We start from the raw sequence: 26,543 nt of genomic DNA, 5'->3' as shown, positions 1-26,543 counted from the left end.
AGTTTCGTCATCACCAGCAATGGCAGCGCACATGGCGAAAAGCATGGCACCGAAGAAAAGGTAGTCTTATATATATCTTCAGTTTTGACGATTTACATAAACGAGTCAAGCAACAATCGATGTGTTATATTGTAAAATGGATGTGATTGATTGCAACAACCACGTGTCAGTGCCACTGCAGCAAAACCTGTTCGTGATTTACAAAATCGTTGACAATTCGTCCACATGGTATTGTTGACATCCTAAATTTCCTTGTAGCAGAAACGTGTCCTCCGAATGTATCTTGACTTTCTGTACATTTCAAAACATGTTAAACTATCCTGAGATGAGTCCTAAATGGAACTGTCTTCCCGTTTACTTTTAAATGTATTCAGTCCTTATTGTAAATGACACGCCTAATATACGTACATTTAAAGTTCCACTGTACCATTAAAGTACGTCTAAGTCCCAAACGACTGACCGATTTACTATAGCTTCATCGTCTATCACCAGACTATATAACGTGCGTGATTTCGTAAGAATAAACTATACATATCTATGTATGTGGTCGTCCTAATCGTGACTTTAAATAAATCCACAATGTTTAAAACCCCATGAAAATATTGACATGAAGAGGCTATATTTATAAGCCTGCGTTCATATAATTCATCCTAATAAAGTTAATTTGAGCATTACAGATGTAAAACACAATATACCATTTATATTTGGACAATTTTTTTTTCATGCAGAATATGTGAATTTCTGATGTGGAAGAATGTTTAGGTATATGTGCAAATCTTTAAAACACATATATTTACATATATCTGTCTATGTATGGAAATCATTGCAATTTTAGTCTGAAACTGTCATGGACATTGTCTGGCGACTGCTGTTACAATTGTTGGGTTGGATACTGTCTCCTATTATCATATTTTGACATGATCTCGAGGGCCAGCTCCCTGGAACAGTCAAGGGCACAGCATCCAAAGTGCTGGATATGTCCATGAGTCTGTTAATTTTAAGGCATTACATATACATGGGAAGGTATAGAACACAAGGACTATAAAATATATTGTATCTAAAGTGTAGAGAAACAACAGCAAATATACTGACATAATTAACAAAACCTTCATTCTAACTACAAGAATACAAACAAAACTGTAGATTTGAGACCATTGAAAGAGTACAAGGAAAATAAGACCAGGTGTTCCAGAAGGGTAAGCGTCTTCAGCTTCATCAACAACATCTCGGTCAAGTCCTGGCGTAATTTATCAAATTGAGAATTAAGATGATGACAACAGTGATGTCCATTGAGCAAGTTGGATGTGGTATTCTATACAATTCTGAAGTTAATTTTACACTCTTTTGTATGTACATTTTCCAATTATTCTCTCCATCAAGATATATATATATAAATGTTTTTATTTCAGAAAACTAAAAGACATGAGTGTCGATGAATTCATGAATAGTGCATTTGATTCAGACAGTGATGGTGATAGCTCTGAGCCAGAAATTCCCAAAAAGAAAAAAGCAGCAAAGAGGTTGGTGTAGTATACATTGTATATAGATAATTTGTCATTATTGTGTGGCAGTCACTCTTTCTTTTGGAAATTAGATACATTATGTACTGATTATAAGTATTGAGATGAGTATTGTTTAGTAGTTTCAAAGGAAAACCAAGTAACATAAAATACACTTCCTTAGGTAAAAACCAGGAAGAGGATATTTTCAATTTTGAAAATATTTCTAAGTATGTCGTTCTCAGTCAGCAGAAAATTTACTTCTTTCAACCAAAGCATTTAAGTGGAGGTTAGTAATGTTTTAATGAGGTTATCCATGAAAGTTATTCCACATGTCCCTGAACACTAGATATATGTTGTCTCTGAGGATTAGTACTATAATCAAGATTAGTACTATTTTCAAGACTGCTGATGTGATTTTACAGACCCTTTTTATGAATGAAAAACATCAATGTTTATTTGTTTTGAATATGATTTCAGTAAAAAATCTGACATGACAGCAGCCACCATACACAAAAAATCTCTAGAAAAACTTGAAAAATTAGACCCAGAGTTTTATAAGTTTTTAAAAAATGAAGACAAGTCACTACTCAATTTTGCTGATGATGATGTTGGTGATGATGAAGAGGATGATGAAGAAGATGAGGAGGACGATGAAGATGATGAAGGTAACTTATCTTTAATTTCATACTCATCATCACCTGATACAATTTCTACTGATATTCTCCAAATCCCCTGTCTGGTTTGTGATTGTGTTCAACCAGAATGTATAGAACATTCTTTTCTGGGATTTATATTAAATGGTTTTCTGATTAATATGTGGTAAAAGCTTAGTTTGTCAAGTATTCTGAGATATAGGTAGGGATATTTCTGTTAGAATTTCATTAATTCAGAAATCATTTTTCTATGGGATTTCATAATCATTACTAGAACAACACTAGTATTCCCTTGAGAGTAACTCTTTATTCCAAAAAATCAGATTTGGCTCTTAGGATAATCAAGATACAACATCTAACAGGATGCCCGACATATATTAGTCCGAATGATTTATTTATCAAAAACATCTTTGAGACACTTAAAGATTATAAATTAAAAATGTCAGTTGAAGCTTAGTTGCTGTCACATACATGAAGTATTGATTAATTTAACTTGGGATTGAAGAGACATGTGTATTTGATGTTTCAACCATATGAATTTTGGAGAAATAAAAATTTGAATTCTGAAATTGCTAAAAGTCAAGGATCGACTGGAAGCCCTGTAACACATAATCTCTAATCCAAAGTTTGAAGATTATGTGCCTATCACAGGGAAAATAATTAGTGTTCATTGTATTTAATACATCTAATTGGTATGGCTGGTAAATCTTTATCATATACTCTTAATGATTTAGATACATCAGAAGAAGATGTAAAGAATGGAAAGAATTCCAAAGGCAAGCTTGACCTCGCTGACCTTGATGATTACAGTACAGATGAAGAGGACGAGGAATCTAGTGATGAGGAGGATTCTGGGAAGGGACGAGTGCACAAACTACCAAAAAAACTAGAGGTATACACTGTGTTTCATATAGTAATAACCAAACTTTCAGATTTTGCTGGGAATATTCCATCTTGACAAAAAATTGTTGTTGGGTTTTTTGTACTGGATGAATTTATAGCTTTGTACACTGGGTGACATTTTATTTGGTCCTGTGTTATTTCAAGGCTTGGTCAAGGTCAAACATCAAATGTACAATGATCAATTCTATATCTTCTCATTTGTGATCATGGCATGATGGGTAGTCATCTTACAAAGACTCAGACATATTGTAAGAATTTATATATGAAATTCTTTGACACCGAGATCATTTGTGATGAGGTCATCTTTTATGACTTTTATATTCATATTTGCTGTTATTGAAATTGCCTTCTTGTCCATCAGGTTGCTAGTGATGGTAGTGAGGAGTCTGATGATGATGAAGAAGAAAAGGAAGAAGATCCAACAGATACAGCATTGAGTGGAAAGAAACGAAGAAAAGGAACACTATTGACACCGAGGATGATAAAAAACTGGTCCAGAAATTTAGAGGTAACTGTCTGATATTGTCCAAATAGTGTATTCTTTTCTTTGTTAGTTCACCATCAGGTGAGTTGATACTTATAGTGCTGCATCCATCTAACCAGGGCCTCGATAACTCAGTCGGATAGAGTGACGGCCACATAACCTCGGACAAGGGGGTCGCGATAACTCAGTCTGTTAGAGTGACGGCCACGTAACATCAGACAAGGGGGTCGCGATAACTCAGTCGGTTAGAGTGACGGCCACGTAACATCAGACAAGGGGGCCTCGATAACTCAGTGGGTGAGAGTGATGGCCACATAACCTCAAACAAGGGGGCCTCGATAACTCAGTCTGTTAGAGTGACGGCCATGTAACCTCAAACAAGGGGGTCGCGATAACTCAGTCTGTTAGAGTGATGGCCACATAACATCAGACAAGGGGGTCGCGATAACTCAGTCTGTTAGAGTGACGGCCATGTAACCTCAAACAAGGGGGGCCTCGATAACTCAGTCTGTTAGAGTGACGGCCATGTAACCTCAAACAAGGGGGCCTCGATAACTCAGTCTGTTAGAGTGCCAGCCACGTAACATCAGACAAGGGGGCCTCGATAACTCAGTCTGTTAGAGTGCCAGCCACGTAACATCAGACAAGGGGGTCGTGATAACTCAGTCTGTTAGAGTGCCAGCCACGTAACCTCAAACAAGGGGGCCTCGATAACTCAGTCTGTTAGAGTGATGGCCACGTAACCTCAAACAAGGGGGTCGCGATAACTCAGTCTGTTAGAATGATGGCCATGTAATATCAGACAAGGGGGTCGCGATAACTCAGTCTGTTAGAGTGCCAGCCATGTAACATCAGACAAGGGGGCCTCGATAACTCAATTAGTTAGAGTGACGGCCACGTAACCTCAGACAAGGGGGCCTCGATAACTCAGTCGGTGAGAGTGACGGCCACGTAACCTCAGACAAGGAGGCCTCGATAACTCAGTCAGTTAGAGCGTCAGCCATGTAACATCAGACAAGGGGGCTGCTATAACTCAGTCTGTTAGAGTGACGGCCATGTAACCTCAGACAAGGGGCCCTCAATAACTCAGTCGGATAGAAAGCCAGCCATGTAACATCAGACAAGGGGGATGCGATAACATAACAATCCAGTGAGTTATGTATCAACTTGATTTGGAGGATCAGTAATTCTAGGAAACATTATTCAATCATAGGGGATCAACCTTTACCTCGATGAAAAGGAATATACAGCCCAATAGAAGAAATAGTCTGAAATACAGACTGAAAAGTCCTTTTCCATCAGAGATGAGATCGAAAACGGGAATAGAACTTTATCGAAATCAGTGTTATTTCTGTATGAAATTTACAAGAGCCTATGTCTGCTTATTTGATAAAATATATTTTATGAAAACTTGAGAGAAGATATTCAGTTCCTCATTAGGGAAAACAGCTTTTGAAAACAACTGTAAAACAGGGTAAAATTATCACTGAAGAAATACACAAAAAATTATAAAATACACATAACTGTTAATAAAATACACATTACACCAGTAATCATCCAAAACCTATTGCAGCAGAAGTGGTAATGAAGCTACAATTACGATTTTACCTTATATGTGATTTTGATATTAGCATGCAATGTTTTCCAGACAAAGCCAACTATGGCCGTACTAAAGGAAGTTATAGCTGCACTTCGGGCCGCAGTTCTACAGGCAGGTGGAGAGGGGAAGACTGATAAATATGTTGTCAAGGGTAGTGCAGGTAAGTTACAGGTGGTAGTACAGGCCCCTTGGGCCTTTTGAATTTTTATATACCAATTTGACGGATGTGTTTTGTTATGGAGTTGTCTGTCTGTCCTTCTGGCATAAACTTCTGTTATCCGAAGATCTCCTACATTTTTAGACAGATCTCCTTGAGACTTAAGTATGCTGTATAATCATGATATATAATGTTTCCCTAAACAGCATTTTGATTCAACTAATTTTTTTTTTTAAAGTATTGCCCTTTCTTTGTCAAAAGTATTTGTGATTTTTGTCTGGAAATCTTCTTTCAGCAAATATCTTTGTAATAAGTAGGCTTTATAATCACGATATTTAGTTGTGTTTTCCTGCGAAACACTTTAATTTGACTATTAACGTTGCAATTCAATATTTGTATTCACTTAATGCATTAATGCATTTTCTTTTTGGCATGGGACAGGCATATTGTTCTGATCTTCTTTTTTTACTGTAGAATCATATATTCTAAAAAAGTAAGGGCTATTCCATTAAAATATCTACCTGACCCCAGGGCTCCACAAAAAAATTGCTTCTATCCATGGTTAGATTGACTTCCTATTACTTCTATGTAATTTATTAAATAAATTCTATAGGTGGTACCCCTTAACCAAACCTGGAGTCCTGGGATGGGGTAGATGTTTTACTGGAAAAGCCCTAAGGTATAATGACTCAGAAATACACCTGATGGGTTGTATGGGACTGCTCTCATTAACAAACCTACACGGACTGCTCCCTGTAACGGACCTACACGGACAGCTCCCTGTAACAGACCTACACGGACAGCTCCCTGTAACAAACCTACACGGACAGCTCCCTGTAATGGACCTACACGGACAGCTCTCTGTAACAGACCTACACGGACAGCTCTCTGTAACAGACCTACACAGACAGCTCCCTGTAACAGACCTACACAGACAGCTCTCTGTAACAGACCTACACGGACAGCTCCCTGTAACAGACCTACACAGACTGCTTCCTGTAACAGACCTACACGGACAGCTCCCTGTAACGGACCTACACGGACAGCTCCCTGTAACGGACCTACACGGACAGCTCCCTGTAACGGACCTACACGGACAGCTCCCTGTAACAGACCTACACGGACAGCTCCCTGTAACAGACCTACACAGACTGCTCCCTGTAACAGACCTACACAGACTGCTCCCTGTAACAGACCTACACGGACAGCTCTCTGTAACAGACCTACACGGACAGCTCCCTGTAACAGACCTTCACGGACAGCTCCCTGTAACAGACCTACACAGACTGCTCCCTGTAACAGACCTACACGGACTGCTCCCTGTAACAGACCTACACGGACAGCTCCCTGTAACAGACCTACACGGACAGCTCCCTGAAACAGACCTACACAGACAGCTCTCTGTAACAGACCTACACGGACAGCTCCCTGTAACAGACCTACACAGACTGCTTCCTGTAACGGACCTACACGGACAGCTCCCTGTAACGGACCTACACGGACAGCTCCCTGTAACGGACCTACACGGACAGCTCCCTGTAACAGACCTACACGGACAGCTCCCTGTAACAGACCTACACAGACTGCTCCCTGTAACAGACCTACACGGACAGCTCCCTGTAACAGACCTACACGGACAGCTCTCTGTAACAGACCTACACGGACAGCTCCCTGTAACAGACCTTCACGGACAGCTCCCTGTAACAGACCTACACAGACTGCTCCCTGTAACAGACCTACACGGACTGCTCCCTGTAACAGACCTACACGGACAGCTCCCTGTAACAGACCTACACGGACAGCTCCCTGAAACGGACCTACACGGACTGCTCCCTGTAACGGACCTACACGGACAGCTCCCTGTAACAGACCTACACGGACTGCTCCCTGTAACAGACCTACACGGACTGCTCCCTGTAACAGACCTACACGGACTGCTCCCTGTAACAGACCTACACGGACAGCTCCCTGTAACTGACCTACACGGACAGCTCCCTGTAACAGACCTACACGGACAGCTCTCTGTAACAGACCTACACGGACAGCTCTCTGTAACGGACCTACACGGACAGCTCCCTGTAACGGACCTACACGGACTGCTCCCTGTAATGGACCTACACGGACAGCTCTCTGTAATAGACCTACATGGACAGCTCCCTGTAACAGACCTACACGGACAGCTCCCTGTAACAGACCTACAGGACAGCTCCCTGTAACAGACCTACACGGACAGCTCCCTGTAACAGACCTACACGGACTGCTCCCTGTAACAGACCTACACGGACAGCTCCCTGTAACAGACCTACAGATTGTGACAGATAGCACCCAGATGTGTTTAATTGGTTGTGGGCAAAGTTCTCTAGCAGGTCTTTTAGTTGAAATATAGACAATTTGTTTATTGCGGTACTGACAAAAGTTGAGTTTATCGTGTCACTGACTCACTGATTTAGCTATGAGTCAGAATCCATACAATGACAGTATATTACTATTGAGCTATCTCCTTTTCAGTGTTCAATGACATCGTACGAGTTTGTCTGACCCAGGTGGCGCCAGCGCTACACCAGGTGATCGGACTGCCACCTTTAACAGACTTACAGAAACCTATTGTACCTGCCAATAACAACAAAAAGTGGGTGAAAATTCGTGTGGATGTCAAAACCTATCTGACATATTTATTGAAGGTATGTATTGTACATAGTATATTGTCACTATCTAGTTTTTGCTGGAATGAGAGGATGTGATTGCATATTACAAATTTTTGGCCAGACATACCATTTTCTACCTGTTGTAAACCCAGGGAGCCAGTATACTGAAAATACAGAGGAAGGGATCATATATAACCCAAAGCTTCACCACTATATATATTGGTTTGATGCCCCTACTATAAAATGAGATGGAATATAGTGTTGCCCATGTCCGTCCCGTCGCGTTGCTTCCTGTTACATATTGTCGCATCCTGTTGATTCCCTTCTTGATTCAATGTAAACGTTTTGCAACTTCATTCTTTAACAGATTTGGTCAGACTTTATCCAAAGATCAAGTTTTACACATTTTACAACATACAATTTTATATATGTCACACCTCCTGGGACTTTGTTTTAATGGTCATTTGTCTGATAAAGGTGACAGGTCATTTGTCTGATAAAGGTGACAGTGTGAAGTCACAGAAACTTCATGAATAGAATACTTGTTGTGATATATACAATTTTGATGTTTCAAAATGTATTATTATATATATTTGTCGCTTTTCAAAACCTACAGACAACAAAAATTGTATGTTGTTTATTAATTATGAACTTACAATTTGTGTTGCAGCTGGTGAGCGAGTTATCAGAGCCGACCATGATCAATGTGATCCTGAAACATATACACAAGCTGGTCGCCTTTTATTCCTGTTTTCCAAAAATAGCCAAGGTCATGCTGAAGGTTAGATTTTATCTCTGGAGTCCTACACAAATATTTGTGTTTAGTATAGTCTAATTATAGCAATTCACTCTGCAGTATATATCAATGTGATTTTCTAGACTTTATATACTAGATACAGACTATATACATACATACTAGATATATACATATCAGATAAAGACTATATTCAAACAAGATACTCACTATCAGATAAAGACTATATACATACAAGATACAGACTTTTCTGCATACAAGATACAGACTATATACATATCAGATAAAGACTATATACATACAAGATAAAGACTATATACATACAAGATACAGACTATATACATACAAGATAAAGACTATATACATACAAGATACAGACTATATACATATCAGATAAAGACTATATACATACAAGATATGGACTATATGCATACAAGATACAGACTATATACATACAAGATAAAGACTATATACGTACAAGATACAGACTATATTCATAATAGATTTACACTATATACTTTCTGTTGACCTTTGACATTAACCTTTGGAAATTCAATAGCAAATCTGAATGGTCAACATATATTTCAAATAGAGATATTCTTACAAACACAAGAACTAAAACTAGTTCTTCTTGAGTGTCACAACATACTGTCCAGGAACTGAAAGCCCTGGTTTAAACGTTCCAATTTTTATTTTTTTATATGAAATTTATTGTAAGTATGATTGTTTTTCATTTTTAGAAAATTTTCAAACCATTCAATGATGTAAAAAATTTGTTACAGAAAATGATCTCGCTGTGGAGTACCGCGGAGGAGGCTACTCGTGTCATGGCCTTCTTCTGCATAATCCGACTCGTCCACATCTTGCAGACCACTCTCTATGACATGTGTGTCAAGGTAATGTCTGCAAGTTAGAGTTATCTTCCCATAAGTAAATGTAAATTCACAAGTTAGAGTTATCTCCCCATAAGTAAATGTCAAGGTAACCTCTCAATGTTAGAGTTATCTCCTCATAAGTAAATGTCAAGGTAACCTCTCAATGTAAGAGTTATCTCCCCATAAGTAAATGTCAAGGTAACCTCTCAATGTTAGAGTTATCTCCCATAAGTAAATGTCAAGGTAACCTCTCAATGTTAGAGTTATCTCCCATAAGTAAATGTCAAGGTAACCTCTCAATGTTAGAGTTATCTCCCATAAGTAAATGTCAAGGTAACCTCTCAATGTTAGAGTTATCTCCCATCAGTAAATGTCAAGGTTACCTCTCAATGTTAGAGTTATCTCCTCATAAGTAAATGTCAAGGTAACCTCTCAATGTTAGAGTTATCTCCCATAAGTAAATGTCAAGGTAACCTCAGAAGTTGTTGTTATAGAACCTCTATAATTCCAAGACTCAATTTAACTACAAGTATATCTACAGTCTTGAATAATTCTTTTATTGAAGTATTAAAACCTCTGTATATTTTTGTTTCAGCAAATGTACATTGCTTACGTGAAGAACTGTAAATTTACTTCCCCAACCACACTCCCGATGATCAACTTCATGCAGCGCTCCATGGTCGAGATCTTCGCCATCGATGTTGTACGGGCATACCAGTACACTTTTGTTTATGTTCGACAGCTTGCAATACACTTAAGGAACGCAATAACAACCAAAAAACAGGTACACCTCAGACCTCGTCTTCTTGTTTGTTAATAATTAATTTCATTTTACTTAAAAAGATTAATATGTCATTTTGTCCTGCAACTGGCATCTGCATTGCAGAAATTTACCTACCACATATAGTCTTGCTGTATTCAGCAGTGATGGAAAACAACTGTTTTTTAGAATCTTAGCATGTGTGTCAATTCCACTGACCTAATTCCAAGTGAAACAACGTTTCACTTAAAAATGCTTATTTTTGAAGACTGTGGCATGATAGATAGAATACAAGGTCAGTGTCTTAAAATATCAGCTGTATTTTTTGCTTGAGACAGAAAGACAAAAGTGGCTTGCCATGGCTCAACACTTCTTCTTTCTTAAGCCTTGCCAATATACAGCTTATATTTTAAGGCACTGACCATGCATTCTCTATTTACATGCAGTAAATGAGAATGTTTAGGACACAGTGAAATTCTATGTCAATGTCAGGAATTTACTGATTCCTCATACATGTGTAATGGTTGTTTTGTCCCCTTCCTCTTAGCTGCAAATTTTGTAGAGCTGACAATGGCAATGGATGAATAAATAAATATCTTATCAAATGTACATATGGACAACTTGAAAGGGTAATATTTATACCTACAGTGTGTGTTTTATGTTTTAGGAGAACTGTCAGGCGGTGTATAACTGGCAGTTTATACACAGTCTCGGACTGTGGGTGAGACTACTCAGTGCTACACACCCCAACCCTGTACTGGAGCCCCTTATCTACCCCCTTACACAGACACTCATAGGTACCATCAAGTAAGTATCAATTATTCTCCATCTTCTATGTCCAAGGGTTCAGTTGTTTCTACCTTTTTAACCCTTTACTGGAGCCCATTATCTACCCTCTTACACAGACACTCATAGGTACCAAGTAAGTATCAATTATTCTCCATCGTCAAAGTCCGAGGGTTCAGTTGTTTCTACCTTTTTAACCCTTTACTGGAGCCCCTTATCTACCCCCTTACACTAACACTCATAAGTACCATCAAGAAAGTATGAATTATTCTCTCGTTAAAGTCCAAGGGTTCAGATTTTTTTTACCTTTATAACCCTGTACTGGAGCCCCTTATCTACCCCCTTACACAGACACTCATAGGTACCATCAAGTAAGTATCAATTATTCTCCATCCTCAAAGTCCAAGGGTTCAGTTCTTCTTACCTTTGTAACCCTGTACTGGAGCCCATTATCTACCCCCTTACACAAATACTCATTGGTAACATCAAGTAAGTTAAAAAATATAGAAGGAAAATAATTGCAGTATATTAACCACTTTGATTTAAATGTCATGTTTCATCATTGAAGCTCTTGGTATTAGCCTGAAGATTGCTCAGAATACCTGTAAACTCAGCCAATCATATGAGAAGCCTTCAGTTTTTACCATACCAAGAGTTCAACAAAGATAGTTACATAATTGTGTCAAAAGTCTATGTAAATTCATGTCATTTCAGTTTTTGCTTATTTTATCATTTATCATTTTGTCGGTGATATCTTGGTAAGTTTGACAGAGTTATCTTTCTTAGTATATACATGAAGCTCTGCTCACATCACGTGTATATGTCCGTATGTCTATACATATATAGCCAGTATTTTCACATCAGATTCCATATTGTTAGCATCTGATTAACATTCCAGTGATTTTGGGAATGTGACCATGTCGAAAAATTGGGATTTTTTTTTTTTTTTTTTTTTCATTTTTATATATTTATTTATTTTATTTTTTTTATATTTTGGCGGGGGGAGTGGGAAAACAGCATCTGTGTTTTGTTGGTTTTATTGTTCTATTTTCTAAGGTGTCATCATTATCAGAATCATTTAGCCATATGTGGTATATCTACCCAAGCTCTCAGACAAACCAAAATCAGTTATATTGGTACTTTTATTTGGGGGCTGATTTTAGGCCTCTTCTCCTAGAGATATTTTGTTGTATTTTCCCAATTTCATGTTCATCATAAGTGTCCGTGTACGTCATTTTGTATGAAGAAATGTCAATCAGAATATATTTCACCATGTTTTTACAAGCAGATGTATTAATTCTACTATATGTATATAGTTTCTATTTACATAAGCTTAACTAAATATAAAACAAAGATCTGTTGATAATATTTTCCCATTTAGCCAAAATACAAACCTATTCCCCAATGGAAAAGGTACAGGCCCCTGTAAAATAAGGATATGGAAATCAATGTGTTAGCAATTAAGTAATTTTTGTCCTGGACAGACTGAGATCTATGACGTTTAAATTATTTGGCTGTTAGACTGATAAACTTTTGTCAATAGGCTATGATGTTTCGGCGCTATATGAACTTTTATCAATAGGCTATGATGTTTCGGTGCTATATGAACTTTTATCAATAGGCTATGATGTTTCGGTGGGATAGCACTATAAAGTTGTATATGAGTCTCCCCATCATTCAAGGAGTCTGTTTTCATGTGACCTTAATTGTTGCTTTGCTATTAAACTCCAAACACACCAATTAACTGTACTTCATCTCTTTGTCAGCTCACCTGATCTGACTTCTTCTTAACTGCCATTCAAACTGAATTTAACTGAATTTGGTAGTAAGTATCCCTATGTGGCTGGGATTCAAATTTATACAAATGATGGGATAGACGGCCCAGGGGCCTTAGGTGCTTGGCCAAAAGGGGTCCATTTGGCAATATTGATATTAATGACTTCTTCTGGTTTTATTGTGACTAATAATCTATTGTACTAATAATAATATGTTTTTGTTTTTAGACTGCTTCCAAACTCCAGGTATTATCCATTGCGATTTCACTGTGTCCGACTGATGACAACTTTGTCCCAAGCAACCTCCACATTTATCCCAGTGTTGCCATTTCTGCTCGAGGTAAGTCAACCAATTCATTGTAACAGAGTTTGATTTGTTTGTTTGCTGAGTTTTTATCATCCTGGAAGCAGACATGATCGTTTTGAGATTGCTGTCTTGGTAGTAGCTGGTGGCTATCTTTGCTGTAGCTTGTGGATACCACACTAAACTAAGGCAAGCCATGTTATGCTATTGAGAGCAACTGTGGTGAAGCATTTTGCCCAAAGACAGAATCACAACATTACATGGTAGTTAGTGATCTTATGTTTATGAGAAAAGTAAAGCGCTTAGGTTGGGACCGAACAGCACACCTCTGACATGCACCTGAGGTTGCACTTTGTTGTTCGACTGTCAACTGACAATGTTATCAGCTGTTTCCTCTGAAATCTTCTGTTATGAGAGTCCACATGAGATTATGCTTTCTTTTTTTTTTAAATAGTAATATTTAACAGATGGTGACAAGTTTGATGTTAAATTTTATAGACAATAGAGTAACAAAGTCTACATATAAAGTCTCCTGTTTCTAACACTGCCTAAAAAGTTAATTCCATATTTATACTTATGTCTCCAGTAATGGTAGTGGATATCTGTGATATTTTCAATTGTTCAGAAAAATTTTGTAATTATAAATTTTTTTTTTGTTTTTTTTTAACTAATTAAGGCCCAAAAAATAATTACTTGTTTAGGCTTTGAAGTAAAAAAGAAAAAGCCACTTATCTCATATGTTTTTAGGTGCTGTTGAACAGCCACCTATAGCTATCATCGCTGACTTTGGACAAATTCATTCAGAACTCTTGGGGGAATAAAAATGTCACTTATTTCTATGATAAATCCAGTTGAGCTTAGGATGGGACAGGGAAATATTCTTCTCCAAAAAAAACTAACAAAAGACTATCTCCTTCTGCGAAGTATTTGTTTGTAATGTAGTAATATGATTCACACTTCTATATATTTGAAGACATCTGTTAAAGATAAATTATAGAAAAAGCATTAAAATCATACACAATGACCTGCTTTATTATTAAGTTATTATGCATACTGTCTAGTGTGTACAAGGGGAGGTAACTCATACACACTCTAGTTTATGCAACATCGAAAAGTCACCTCTTGGGTAGATAAAATGGCCCTCAGTGTCGAATACTGTTTTTAGTCTTAGATTGATTTTCTAGTTGACAATTGATAAGTGAAATTTCCGATTGTTTCTACATTTGATGCTTAAAATGAAAGTAGAATACTTCTGATTGGTTCTGGCGTCATTTCCATAAAAGAGGCCTACATAAATGGTAATATAAGCATAATATATTCCATAAGTAATTATGAGGCAAAACCTATCGTTCGCTTGTTCGCACTATGGAGATTCCGATAGCAATAAAGAAGTGGTATGATTTAAATCAGTCGATAATGAAATGCTTGTACAATGTATATAACATGAACTTTCGATTCAACAAATCAACAGAACCAACAGATAAGATAGGCCCATTCATCAGTAACAAACAATAAATATCCGAGACAAGTTTCTTCTAACAAAAGTTATGAAAGATAATATACATATATATTATATGGAGAGAGAAAAAAGCAGTAAATTGAGTACACTTTAAAAAAACATAGGAACCAAAATATACTTTGATAGTATGTCACAGGAATCTAGGGAATCACGATGTGGATTATCAAGAAACATGACAGACAACTCAAGATTAATAGATCTAAGAATTTGACTTAATCATGGTATGCCAATTCAAGTGAGCTTTAAAAAAGTAATTCTGCATCTTTCAGCAAACGTTAACACAACCACAGCCTTTTTGAAGTCGATAAAATTCCTTAAAATGACATAGGATAATCATCAGTAAAACATTCAGGAATGCACTTTTAAAAAAAATGTTTTATTATCTTCTTATTTCCTGCCATTTTATATTTACAAACTACTTGTTTTTCTCCTTTATTCAATCCCTCACACACAGTACCTATGAGTGAGCTAATTGGCACTTTGATTTACTGGTTGAGAGAGGATTATTTGGATGAAAGCATCACAAGCCTTTCTCCTGTAATATCCATCATATTTAACCATGAAATTAGAGCACATGTTCATTAATGTGAAATAAAGACAAAGAACCATAATAATTCATTGTTTCCCACATTTTGAAGAAGTAAATATGAAAATGGATAATGATTAACTTGAAAAAATAAAAATAAAAAATAAAAACTTGCCAACCTCTATTTTTAGAAAATTACACAAAGCAGTTGAAGCAATAAAAAAATCACAATAAGAGTTGTTTCCCTTAGAACAGAACTGTAGATAGCCTCACTATTATTGCGGGTTGTAGTATGTTAGGGTTTTGTTTTGTTGACAGGAAATTACTTCTTTATGTTCTCAAAACATCACTGTGCCCTTTACTCAATTTTCAAACAGTTGAGATGAATATTTTGAAGATAATTGTTTTGATACCTACATGTAACTGTGGGTGAAGACCTACTGCTAAAATCAATACACATTATGTAATACGAGACTCCAGGCCTATAGAGACTTCCGTCCTCCTCACTTTGACATAATGTTATACGAGACTCAAGGCCTAGAGATTCCGTCCTCCTCGGTGTGTAAAACGCATATACTGAAATTGTTTTATTTTTAGACACTAATTTTCTTTTCTTTTTCCTTTGTTCTCTGGTTGACGTCACATAAAGCCATTAGGTTATATTTGTCTGTATCGATATTGGATTTTATGCAGAGAACCTCCTAATTGATAAGTGGAATGGTAATGATGTTGGCAGTCCATCTATAGCACGGAAATGCAAATGCTCAAAATAAAATGAAATAATATGGCAACAAGATATGTAGGCGCATAATCATTAGTTGTTATACTGTGTATTCGGTAATGTCAAAGGAGTCTGCATGAATTTCACTTATAGATCATGCTCAAGGAAACTCTTTACCTCACAATTATTTTATTGATTGTTATGACCATCACAAACATCACATTGACCAAGATTAACATAACAGCCCTCATTATATAAGCATCAGATTGACCATGATTAATGTTACTGCAGTCACAATGGAAACATTACATTGACCATGATCAATATTTGACAGTTATCATAGTTGCAACTTAAACATCTTGCTTCTCATGGACCGATAATGGACCCCATTCCCAAATGTTGCATTGAATTTCTAAAATTTGCAGTTGACTTTTCAAATATTATCTGTTGAATTTACCAATTTCCCTCTCAAAATGAGACAAAAATACTGGAAAGAAACAAAAGCTGTGGAACTGAGTCAACCAAATAAGTACACCTGTCCCTGTAAGATCAACCATATTTTTTCTCGGAGAGAGGATAGTGTTTGTAATTAAACTGGGTGCTTTCCTCACTGATCTGTCAATGGTACAGTCTTCAGTCTTTTAACCCAGTTTCTTGAGAAATAAAAAAAACCCAGTGAATTTCTAAAAAAGAATCTTTCTTTTTTCAAACCTCATTTCACATGGAAACTTCTCCCTTGTAAATGAGTACTTGGTAGCTAGGGCAGTGCAAGAAATGTTGTTTGTAAGTTGTTAGCACCAAAATGGCAGCTCTGTGTGTGATCTCCCGAGGGAGTTAAGAAAGACATTGGCTGGTTGCTAAAGACCAATTACAAAGGATAAATTTGGTGACCCACTTTGAGACGACTATATTGCTGTGATTGTGTTATAACAGAACATAAACTATTATATTATGATAGGTAATGAAGTCACTTAAATTTGTTGATGACATAATTAATGATGATAATTACCTAAGTTTTACACCCATTAACTCTTTTCTCAAATATTCACTTAACTCAATTTAACACAAACATGCTGTAAGTTCAGATATGAATTGAAATTATTGACAACACAAGTTAAGATATGAAATTAATTGAAATTATTGACAACACAAGTTTAGATATGAATTGAAATTATTGACAACACAAGTTTTTATATGAATTAAAATTATTGACAACACAGGTTTTGAAATGAATTGAAATTATTGACAACACAGGTTTTGATATGAATTGAAATTATTGACAACACAGGTTTTGATATAAATTGAAATTATTGACAACAGGTTTTGATATAAATTGAAATTATTGACAACACAGGTTTTGATATGAATTGAAATTATTGACAACACAGGTTTTGATATGAATTGAAATTATTGACAACACATTGGAAAATAAGAAGATAACAGAGCTAAATGTAATTTTAATTTTGGCAAAAAATGTCCAAGATTTGATGGTGAACTGTGATGGTTGCCTGTGGTGTTGATGATAGTTCCCCCTAATAGGCCTCTCTCACACTCCCCTCCCCCTCCCATCCCCTCCCCTTTCCTCCCCTCCCACTCCCCTTCCTCCCCCTTCCTCCCACCTCCTCCCCCACACTGTACCAGCGTCAGAAGCATGGCCATAACAAATGTCAGCTATTTATCATAAATACCATTATATCTGACACAGGAAAGATTATCCAATTATTCTGCTCAATAGGAGAGCACTTATTTCATTGTGTTGCCGTCAGGCTGTTTCAGTTGATGTTTTGACGGCTCAAAATGTCCTGTTCTTCTATCCTGTTCGGGGAGAATGGGGAATATTTGCTATATGGCTATGAATGTTTAATGAAGTAATGGAAAAACAGATCATACTAATACAATCTTTATGAATTTATATAAGGGGATTTCACATGTTTTGGACCTGTAAAGGGTACCAAGGGAAAATGGGCTAGAGATTGTTATATAAAAGACTGATTGGTATATAGAGGATATGATTGAATGATTTCCTGTCTAAATATCATATATATTTTATGAATATGATAGAATGACTTTATCTTTCACGAGGGTGTTGCAGTGTTTTTTTTTCGGCCATGATTTACTGCTAGTGAAATATCACAAGTTTTCCTAGTTTTATCCTGATAGGTATGACAGATGTATCATATGAATGCTAAGCCTTCATAAAATCATTTTTTTATCTTAATTTCAGCACATGAACACACTGACAATAAGTTAATATTAAATCACACATCATATTTCATAGAACAATACCATACAGTAAAGTACCCAGATTTCATTGATTTTATGGATTCATGTTTCATAAAATTCACAGTATCTACTTTTTACTCAATACAATTACAAATAACAAAAAGGATATAGGCACTTCTGGGGAAAAAGACAAAAAGATCATTGGTGAAGTGCATGTGAATTATTTATGATATTCAATGGGGAAATCATTCAATTTTCTCATTATTTCATTTTCAGAGTAAACAATACATTTTTAATGTTTTATCATAGCTTTTAACATTGCACTGTAATAAAGTCACATGTAACAGCAAAACTGTGCCATTTGGAATGGCTGCTCAACAAAAAGTTCTTCTGTTTTCTGCTGTTGTCTCAAGAATTAAGTGTGTGTTTAAATGAAACCTGCAGTGTATGTAGCCGTGATGATCAATATGGCAGATTTCAGTGTATGGAATATATAGCGCTATTCTGATTGGTGGAAAGTACTTCTAATTAAATCAAGATTTTTTTAATATTGGTACATGGTAAAAACAATATAACATTAGCTTTGTTGAGCTATTAATACTGACACTTGTTATAAAATCTAGACAGCACCATTCTGATTGGTAGGGAATAATAGAGAGCACCATTCTGATTGGTGGGGAGTAGTACACTTGCTATTAAATCTAGACAGCACCATTCTGATTGGTAGGGAATAATAGAGAGCACCATTCTGATTGGTAGGGAATAATAGAGAGCACAATTCAGATTGGTGGGGAGTAGTACACTTGCTATTAAATCTAGACAGCACCATTCTGATTGGTAGGGAATAATAGAGAGCACAATTCTGATTGGTGGGGAGCAGTACACTTGCTATTAATCTAGACAGCACCATTCTGATTAGTGAGGTAAATTACTGATAAATATCTTAATTAGATTAACATGTGCATCTGGTTAATAGGTCACTGTGACATTATCTGTATTGAAATGCAAAACTGTATGGAATGCAAGCAAAGCCTTTGACCTCTTTTTTTGATATGACACTTATAGTTGATATGAATGACATAGCTTAAATTTGCAGGCAAACATACTAAATCAAGCCTTCAATGCAGTGTCATTGATATCACTTATAAATGCTTTATATAAAGACTGTTCAATAATTAAAGGCAGCAAAAGCATCACTACTAAAAGGGCAGGGAAGCCTGCTTGTCTTAGATCAATGACCTTTGAACGACCTTTAGAGGTAGGTCTAGGAATTGTATTGATTTTTTTTAATGTGCATGCCTTGTTTTCTTGCATACTATTGATGTTCCCTAGCAGTGTACTCTAAGCTGTCTATTTTCTGTCAGGTCTGTTGTGCTTTTACAGTGTAGTAACTTTTCTTTACTCCACGTACAAATGCATTTCAACCGTAGGTTAATTCTCCTCCTTTATTAGCTGTGATCACCATATTTTGTATCTGTAAAAGGACTAGTCTGTCTGGTGTCTGGTGGAAAATTTGGAATATCGATCAAGGAAGGTTTTTATTAGCTGATAATGTCACAAACCAATGCATGTCAAATCTTCATTAAAATAAATTTTGTTCCTGTTAACATGGTCCAAATGACTGACATTATCCTGTAAAAGGTGGCTCTTAACCTCATGACTTAAATGCTTTTGTCAGCATTTAAACGAACTGCAGTTAATATGGTGGACTTATTACCAGATATGGGCTTGTTACCAGACATGAACTTATCACTAGACATGAAATTACTCAAATCGCCGTGCGTCCATAGTCCGTCGTCTGTCTGTAAACAATCTTGGTTATCGCTATTACTTGAAGAAGCGCTGGAGGGATATTTCTCAAACTTCATGTGTAGATTCCCCTTGGTCCCTAGTTGTGTCAATTCAATTCAGATTTTTGTTCGAAAAACAAAATGGCCGACAGTAGGCCATCTTTGATTTTGGAATTAAAGATTGTTTTTGCTTTATTCTTGAAAAGAACTGAAGGGATATTCTTCAAACTTCGCAAGTAGGTTCCACTTATTCTTGTCTATTAAAAAGAAAGGAAGAAAGAAGGGAATAGGAAAGTAGAGAGAAGATCAGTCTGGCATAGAATGATTCAATGGTGGGTGCCAAGATCCTTCTGGGATCTCTTGTTATCAATTGTAGTATGTCATGGCTCTATGGTTGTCCATTGACTGTAAACTCTGAATCTTTTCATTTAAAACCTCATTTTTATCAAGTATGATACCAACCAAGTTTGCTATATTGCATGTTTGGAGCTTCTTGGAACTGAAGATTGGAGCCAAATAGGTGAAGATTTACAGGTTTCTATACACAAGGGGTGTGAATCGGGGACAATAGATCAATTTAATCTTTAATTGACAGTCTTCACTGATCAACATGATCTGATAACTCTTTACAAAAACTTGTTTAAGAGAAGTCGGTAGACATTATCCACATTTCATATGGAAAAATATCCTTGAAAATGTTTTCATTTAGGTCATCCCATTGGAATGTTTGTAAGCACATCATATCTCCATTAGACAAACTTGAACATGCTGCCCTGGTTTGTTTGTTTGTTTTTGTTTAATGTCCTATTAACAGCCAGGGTCATTTACGGACGTGCCAGGTTTTGAAGGTGAAGGAAAGCCGGAATACCTGGAGAAAAACCACCGACCTACAGTCAGTACCTGGCAACTGCCCCACGTGGGTTTCGAACTCACAACCCAGAGGTGGAGGGCTAGTGATAAAGTGTCTAGAACACCTTAACCACTCTGCCACCATGGACCCACCTGCCCTGGCCTTAGGGTCTACTTGTCTGTAAACATTTTCTGAGTGCCTGATGGTAACATAAATGTTTTAATTTAATAGTTTCTCTAATTTGATTTAATAGTTTCTCTAATTTGATTTAATAGTTTCCATGTTTTAATTTAATAGTTTCTATGTTTTAATTTAATAGTTTCTCTGTTTTAATTTAATAGTTTCTATGTTTTAATTTAATAGTTTCTATGTTTTAATTTAATGCTTTCTATGTTTTAATTTAATAGTTTCTATGTTTTAATTTAATAGTTTCTATGTTTTAATTTAATTAATGTTGTGTATGGTAGCCAATGCTCCCTATAGTACAAACTAGAGATGTAAGTGTCTGTATCATTTTTCATGAAACTCTTTTTCTCTAACCTTTGGAATACTTGCTTGTTCTATGCGTGATGGAAATTTTATCCCTCAGAGATAGATTTTGATTGGGCGAAACAGGATCCTAAAGTTTGTGTATTGATCTGTTAGGGCTAGCATGTGCAGTGCCTGTCGCATCGAGAAGTCTGTAAGGATTTGACAGATTGGTAATGCCGTCATTTTGTTTTATCATGGTGATATTATCTTATCATTTCTCCGGGCACTTTATAGCATTTCTCGCTGTAGAAAAGCTCCGTGGGGATGGCATGTTTATATACAGGAATTAATACAATTTGATTTTACTTACAAAGAAGTAGAATTGTTGGAAGGCTTTTCTGAATTTTTGATCTGATTCAAGCTTATCATACAGTGCATTTCAAGCCAACTCAATCCCACCTGACATTAAAGGAATTTAAATGTCGTACATAATCATTTACACTTCAAGTTGGCAGTGTATTCTAAAGACCTGGAATTCTCCATGGAACTTTAACAATTTTCAAAAATTTGAGATTTTGAAAAAAATAAAACTGTCATATATAGCATGCAGGATTTTTTAAACTTTATAATATATAGATATATATTGATAATTTTAAATCCACATATACATGAATACCATCCATCTGCCAAGAGCGATCAGCGTTACTGGTCGATATATAAATTATGTAACTTTGCTTTGTGATATGTATTGTTACTTTTTAGCTCACCTGGACCGAAGGTCCGGTGAGCTTATGTCATGGCGCAGCTTCGTCGTCCGTCCGTCCGTCCGTCCGTCGTCCGTCCGTCAACATTTGCTTCAAATCGCTACTAGTCAAAAAGTTCTTATTGGATTTTTACCAAATTTGGTCAGAAACATCCTTGGCAGAAGGGGATCAGAATTTGCATAAATGGTGGCTCTGACCCCCCAGGGGCCGGAGGGGCGGGCCCAATAGGGGAAATAGAGGCAATTCCTTTAAATCGCTACTAGTCATAAAGTTATGAATGGATTTTAACCCAATTTGGTCAGAGACATCCTTGGGGGAAGGGGAACAGATTTTGCATAAATTGTGACTCTGACCCCAAAGAGGCCAAAGGGGCGGGGCCCAATAGGGGAAATAGATGTAATTCCTTTAAATCGCTACTAGTCATAAAGTTATGAATGGATTTGAACCCAATTTGGTCAGAAACTTCCATGGCAGAAGGGGAACAGATTTTGCATTAATGGTGACTCTGACCCCAAAGGGGCCAAAGGGGTGGGGCCCAATAGGGGAAATAGAGGTAATTCCTTTAAATCGCTACTAGTCATAAAGTTATGAATGGATTTGAACCCAATTTGGTCAGAAACATCCTTGGCAGAAGGGGAACAGATTTTGCATTAATGGTGACTCTGACCCCAAAGGGGCCAAAGGGGTGGGGCCCAATAGGGGAATTGAGGTAATTCCTTTAAATCGCTACTAGTCATAAAGTTATGAATGGATTTGAACCCAATTTGGTCAGAGACATCCTTGGGGGAAGGGGAACAGATTTTGCATAAATGGTGGTTCTGACCCCAAATGGGCCAAAAGGGCGGGGCCCAATAGGGGAAATAGAGGTAATTCCTTTAAATCGCTACTTGTCATAAAGTTATGAATGGATTGAACCCAATTGAGTCAGAAACATCCTTAGGGAAAGGGGAACAGATTTTGCATAAATGGTGACTCTGACCCGAAAGGGGCCAAAGGGGCGGGGCCCAATAGGGGAAATAGAGGTCATTCCTTTAAATCGCTTCTAGTCATAAAGTTATGAATGGATTTGAACCCAATTTGGTCAGAAACATCCTTGGCAGAAGGGGAACAGATTGATTTTGCATAAATGGTGACTCTGACCCCCTAGGGCCAAAGGGGCGGGGCCCAATAATGGAAATAGAGGTAATTCCTTTAAATCGCTACTAGTTATTAAGTAATCAATGGATTTGAACCCAAGTTGGTCAGAAACATCCTTGGCAGAAGGGGAACAGATTTTGCATAAATAGTGACTCCAAAGGGGCCAAAGGGGTGGGGCCCAATAGGGGAAATAGAGGTAATTCCTTTAAATCGCTACTAGTCATAAAGTTATGAATGGATTTGAACCCAATTGAGTCAGAAACATCCTTGGGGGAAGGGGAACAGATTTTGCATAAATAGTGACTCTGACCCCTGAGGGGCCAAAAGGGTGGGGCCCAATAGGGGAAATCGAGGTAATTCCTTTAAATCGCTACTAGTCATAAAGTGATGAATGCATGCATGTTCTAAAAACAATTCTTGAGGTCTTTCAGACCTTAGAGAGTCTGGACTTCATTAATCTTTAAAGCAGTTCAGATTCCCACACTATAACCATATATAGCATTGTTAGAGAGATTTACAAATAAAACAAATTGAATATGAACATTATTTTGACATTTGGTCTAATCCAACCAGGTGAGCGATACAGGCCCCATGGGCCTCTTGTTCTAAAATATCTTTGTCTTAATTGATAAAGGGATTTGTTGCCTCAAAAAATGTACAATATATCTGTATGCACTGTCACTATTAATTCTCATCAGCATAATTATAATTTTTTTTAATTTTTATTATTACATGTTATTCTGAGTTACCTCCCTTTAATCACATTTGCTGTCAAAGTTATGTCTTTATAATGCTATTGAAATCTTACAAAATTACAACAACAAAAAAGACTGAAATATACAATAATCTCACAATACACGGAAACGTATTATTAGAATTAACAAGAATTTGTGAGGTGATAATTGGATTACTGCCATATGTGTAGGTTATAAACATGTTGATGTTATTTGGTCAATGTAGTAATTAGTGTTGTCAGACATTTGTAAACATGTTGTTTGTTTATACAATAAGCTGGTTAATTGTGTTTTCCTGTTCTTAAAAATTCTCAGAAATGTGTGCAACAGAAACCTGTTTTTATCTTGGATAAGCTTTTAATTGGATAGACTTTTATAGGATAAACCTAAATTGGATAACTCTAATTTGTAAACTTAGTTTGATAAACTTTATTTTGATAAACTTTATTTTGATAAACCTTAATTTGATAAACCTTAATTTGATAAACCTTAATTCGATAAACCATAATTGGATAAACTTAATTGGATAAACCTTATTTTGATAAACCTTAAATGGATAAACTTTAATTGGATAAACTTAATTGAATTTCTTTATGGGATAAACTTCAATTGGATAGCCTTTATGGAATAAACTTAATTGAATAAACCATAATTTGATAAACCGTAATTGGATAGCTTCTATGGGGATAAAGTTTCATTGGATAAACTTAAATGGATAATCTTAGTTGAGAAACTGATGTTGATGGTATGATATATGTTGCTATTAGCCTTATCTCTCCCATTTCTTAATGGAAAAAATCTATAAGTTGAAATCAGACATCTTACAGATAAAAAAAGTTCTGCTGATGTATCAGTGAACAATATTTGTGTTTTATGCATCTACACAATACACCCTCAGAAGGGTCAGTATGTAGGACTTCCTCAATGTAACCAAATAATGTCAAAATTCAGCTTTTACAACTAACAAGAGACCTACGTGTTGTAGAAAAAATGCTTATAAAAACTCTGAATGGATATCTAGCATTCCTTACATAACTTTCGAGATTTAATGGAGGGATTTTACGGCAAGAGTTCACCAAATCTGATCCTTCACCAGAATTCTATCTTCTGCACACTACCGCAGGGTGCAGTGACTTATCTCAAATTGAAACAGCTGCGAGCTATTTTCAGGAAACTATTTTGGGAAGACTCTAGTTTTGTTTACACACACTCTGACATTTATGGATATTTTTTCCAATATCCGGACAGAAGATGATCTTGTGGTATGGAATCAGTGCTTTGATCATAATACTGTTTTGTGTAAAAACTACATATATGTTATCTCATTAGTGTCGATGTCATTTGAATTGTGTTTACAATAAAAGGAGATCACAAGAACTATTTGTTTTAATGACAATTTCACAGCTATCAATATATACTCCATAAGGTATGGGCCGATTTAATAGTTCATAGATTTAACACAAGCTACTGAGGAAATCAAAAAGTTTACTGATTTCTGACAGGGTTCAGTACTATTGGAATTAAAAGGTTCAGATATTGGACAAGGTTCAGTACTATTGGAATTAAAAAGTTCAGATATATTTTTTTGGAAAATCAAAAATTTTATATTGGAAAATTAAAAAGTTTAGATATTGGAAAATTAAAAAGGTTCAGTAGCGATGGAATTAAAAGGTAAAGATATTGGACAAAGTTCAGTACTTACAGAATTGAAAGGTTCAGATATTGGACAAGGTTCAATACTGACACAATTAAAAAGTTCAGATAAATAGAAAATTAAAAAGGTTCAGTAGTGATTGAAATAAAAGGTAAAGATATTGGACGAAGTTCGGTACTGACACAATTAAAACTTCAGATATTGGAAAATTAAAAAGGTTCATTGCTGATGGAATTAAAAGGTATAGATATTGGACAAAGTTCAGTATTGACTGAATGACAAGTTCAATGTCTACAAGGCTCAGTAAATAGACGTAATTAAAAGTTCACAGATACCTGGTACAATTTGCGACTTTTGCCTTGTGTGTACTTGATCATGACACCAGTATTTTATTGTAGATAAAAATCTGAAATTGATACATGAATACAGCATTTATGATAGCCTGTCAAGATTATGTGATCATAATATTGCATACCTATAGCGACATTTTATCCAGTCGAAGGTACATTCTTCACTCGTATAACTTTTATTTGTATTATTATTTTATTTGTACTATTTTAATATGGACTGATGGAGTAGAATTGGTATATGACTCGGCCAGAGAGTATCTCCCATTACATGGACAGGAAACAAGGTTTTTATGATGATTATTAAATGTTGTAAAAGGATTTATACCATGATGATATGGATGTGCCTTTAACATCTGTCTAAAAACAAATACTGTCATCATGCGTTGAACTTTTGAACCATGTTTTATTTTCGGTATTAATCCAAGCAGATGCTGCTTTATACAAGGATGGTGGTATCTTTGATAAATGTCAAAGGATGCTGACAGTCCTGTGTTGTGCTATTTTTGTGACATTTAATGTCTAACCAGATAGCCAGGTGTTTAAGAGTTTAAGAGATTTACCACGATCACAGCATGTTGCCATATTCCTAATTTCTTGATAAATGAC

The 26,543-nt window shown here is 36.3% G+C and overlaps 1 protein-coding gene across 1 annotated transcript in view; it reads left to right on the top strand.

Moving 5' to 3' along the window:
- The first annotated feature begins 1 nt into the window (after position 1).
- LOC117314825 (nucleolar complex protein 2 homolog) overlaps positions 2-26,543 on the top strand; it is a 69,852-nt gene continuing 43,310 nt past the window's right edge. The window contains exons 1-12 of the mRNA XM_033868932.1: positions 2-60; positions 1,410-1,520; positions 1,980-2,167; positions 2,890-3,047; positions 3,420-3,566; positions 5,191-5,302; positions 7,808-7,980; positions 8,615-8,725; positions 9,481-9,594; positions 10,169-10,357; positions 11,001-11,140; positions 13,123-13,234. Coding sequence (XP_033724823.1) covers positions 20-60; positions 1,410-1,520; positions 1,980-2,167; positions 2,890-3,047; positions 3,420-3,566; positions 5,191-5,302; positions 7,808-7,980; positions 8,615-8,725; positions 9,481-9,594; positions 10,169-10,357; positions 11,001-11,140; positions 13,123-13,234 — 1,596 coding nt within the window. The 5' untranslated portion in view covers positions 2-19. The remainder of the gene's footprint in view (positions 61-1,409; positions 1,521-1,979; positions 2,168-2,889; positions 3,048-3,419; positions 3,567-5,190; positions 5,303-7,807; positions 7,981-8,614; positions 8,726-9,480; positions 9,595-10,168; positions 10,358-11,000; positions 11,141-13,122; positions 13,235-26,543) is intronic.

This window comes from Pecten maximus, chromosome 16 (genome assembly GCF_902652985.1).
Source record: "Pecten maximus chromosome 16, xPecMax1.1, whole genome shotgun sequence".
Taxonomy (NCBI): Eukaryota; Metazoa; Mollusca; class Bivalvia; order Pectinida; family Pectinidae; genus Pecten; species Pecten maximus.
This window is presented reverse-complemented; position numbering and strand designations above follow the sequence as displayed.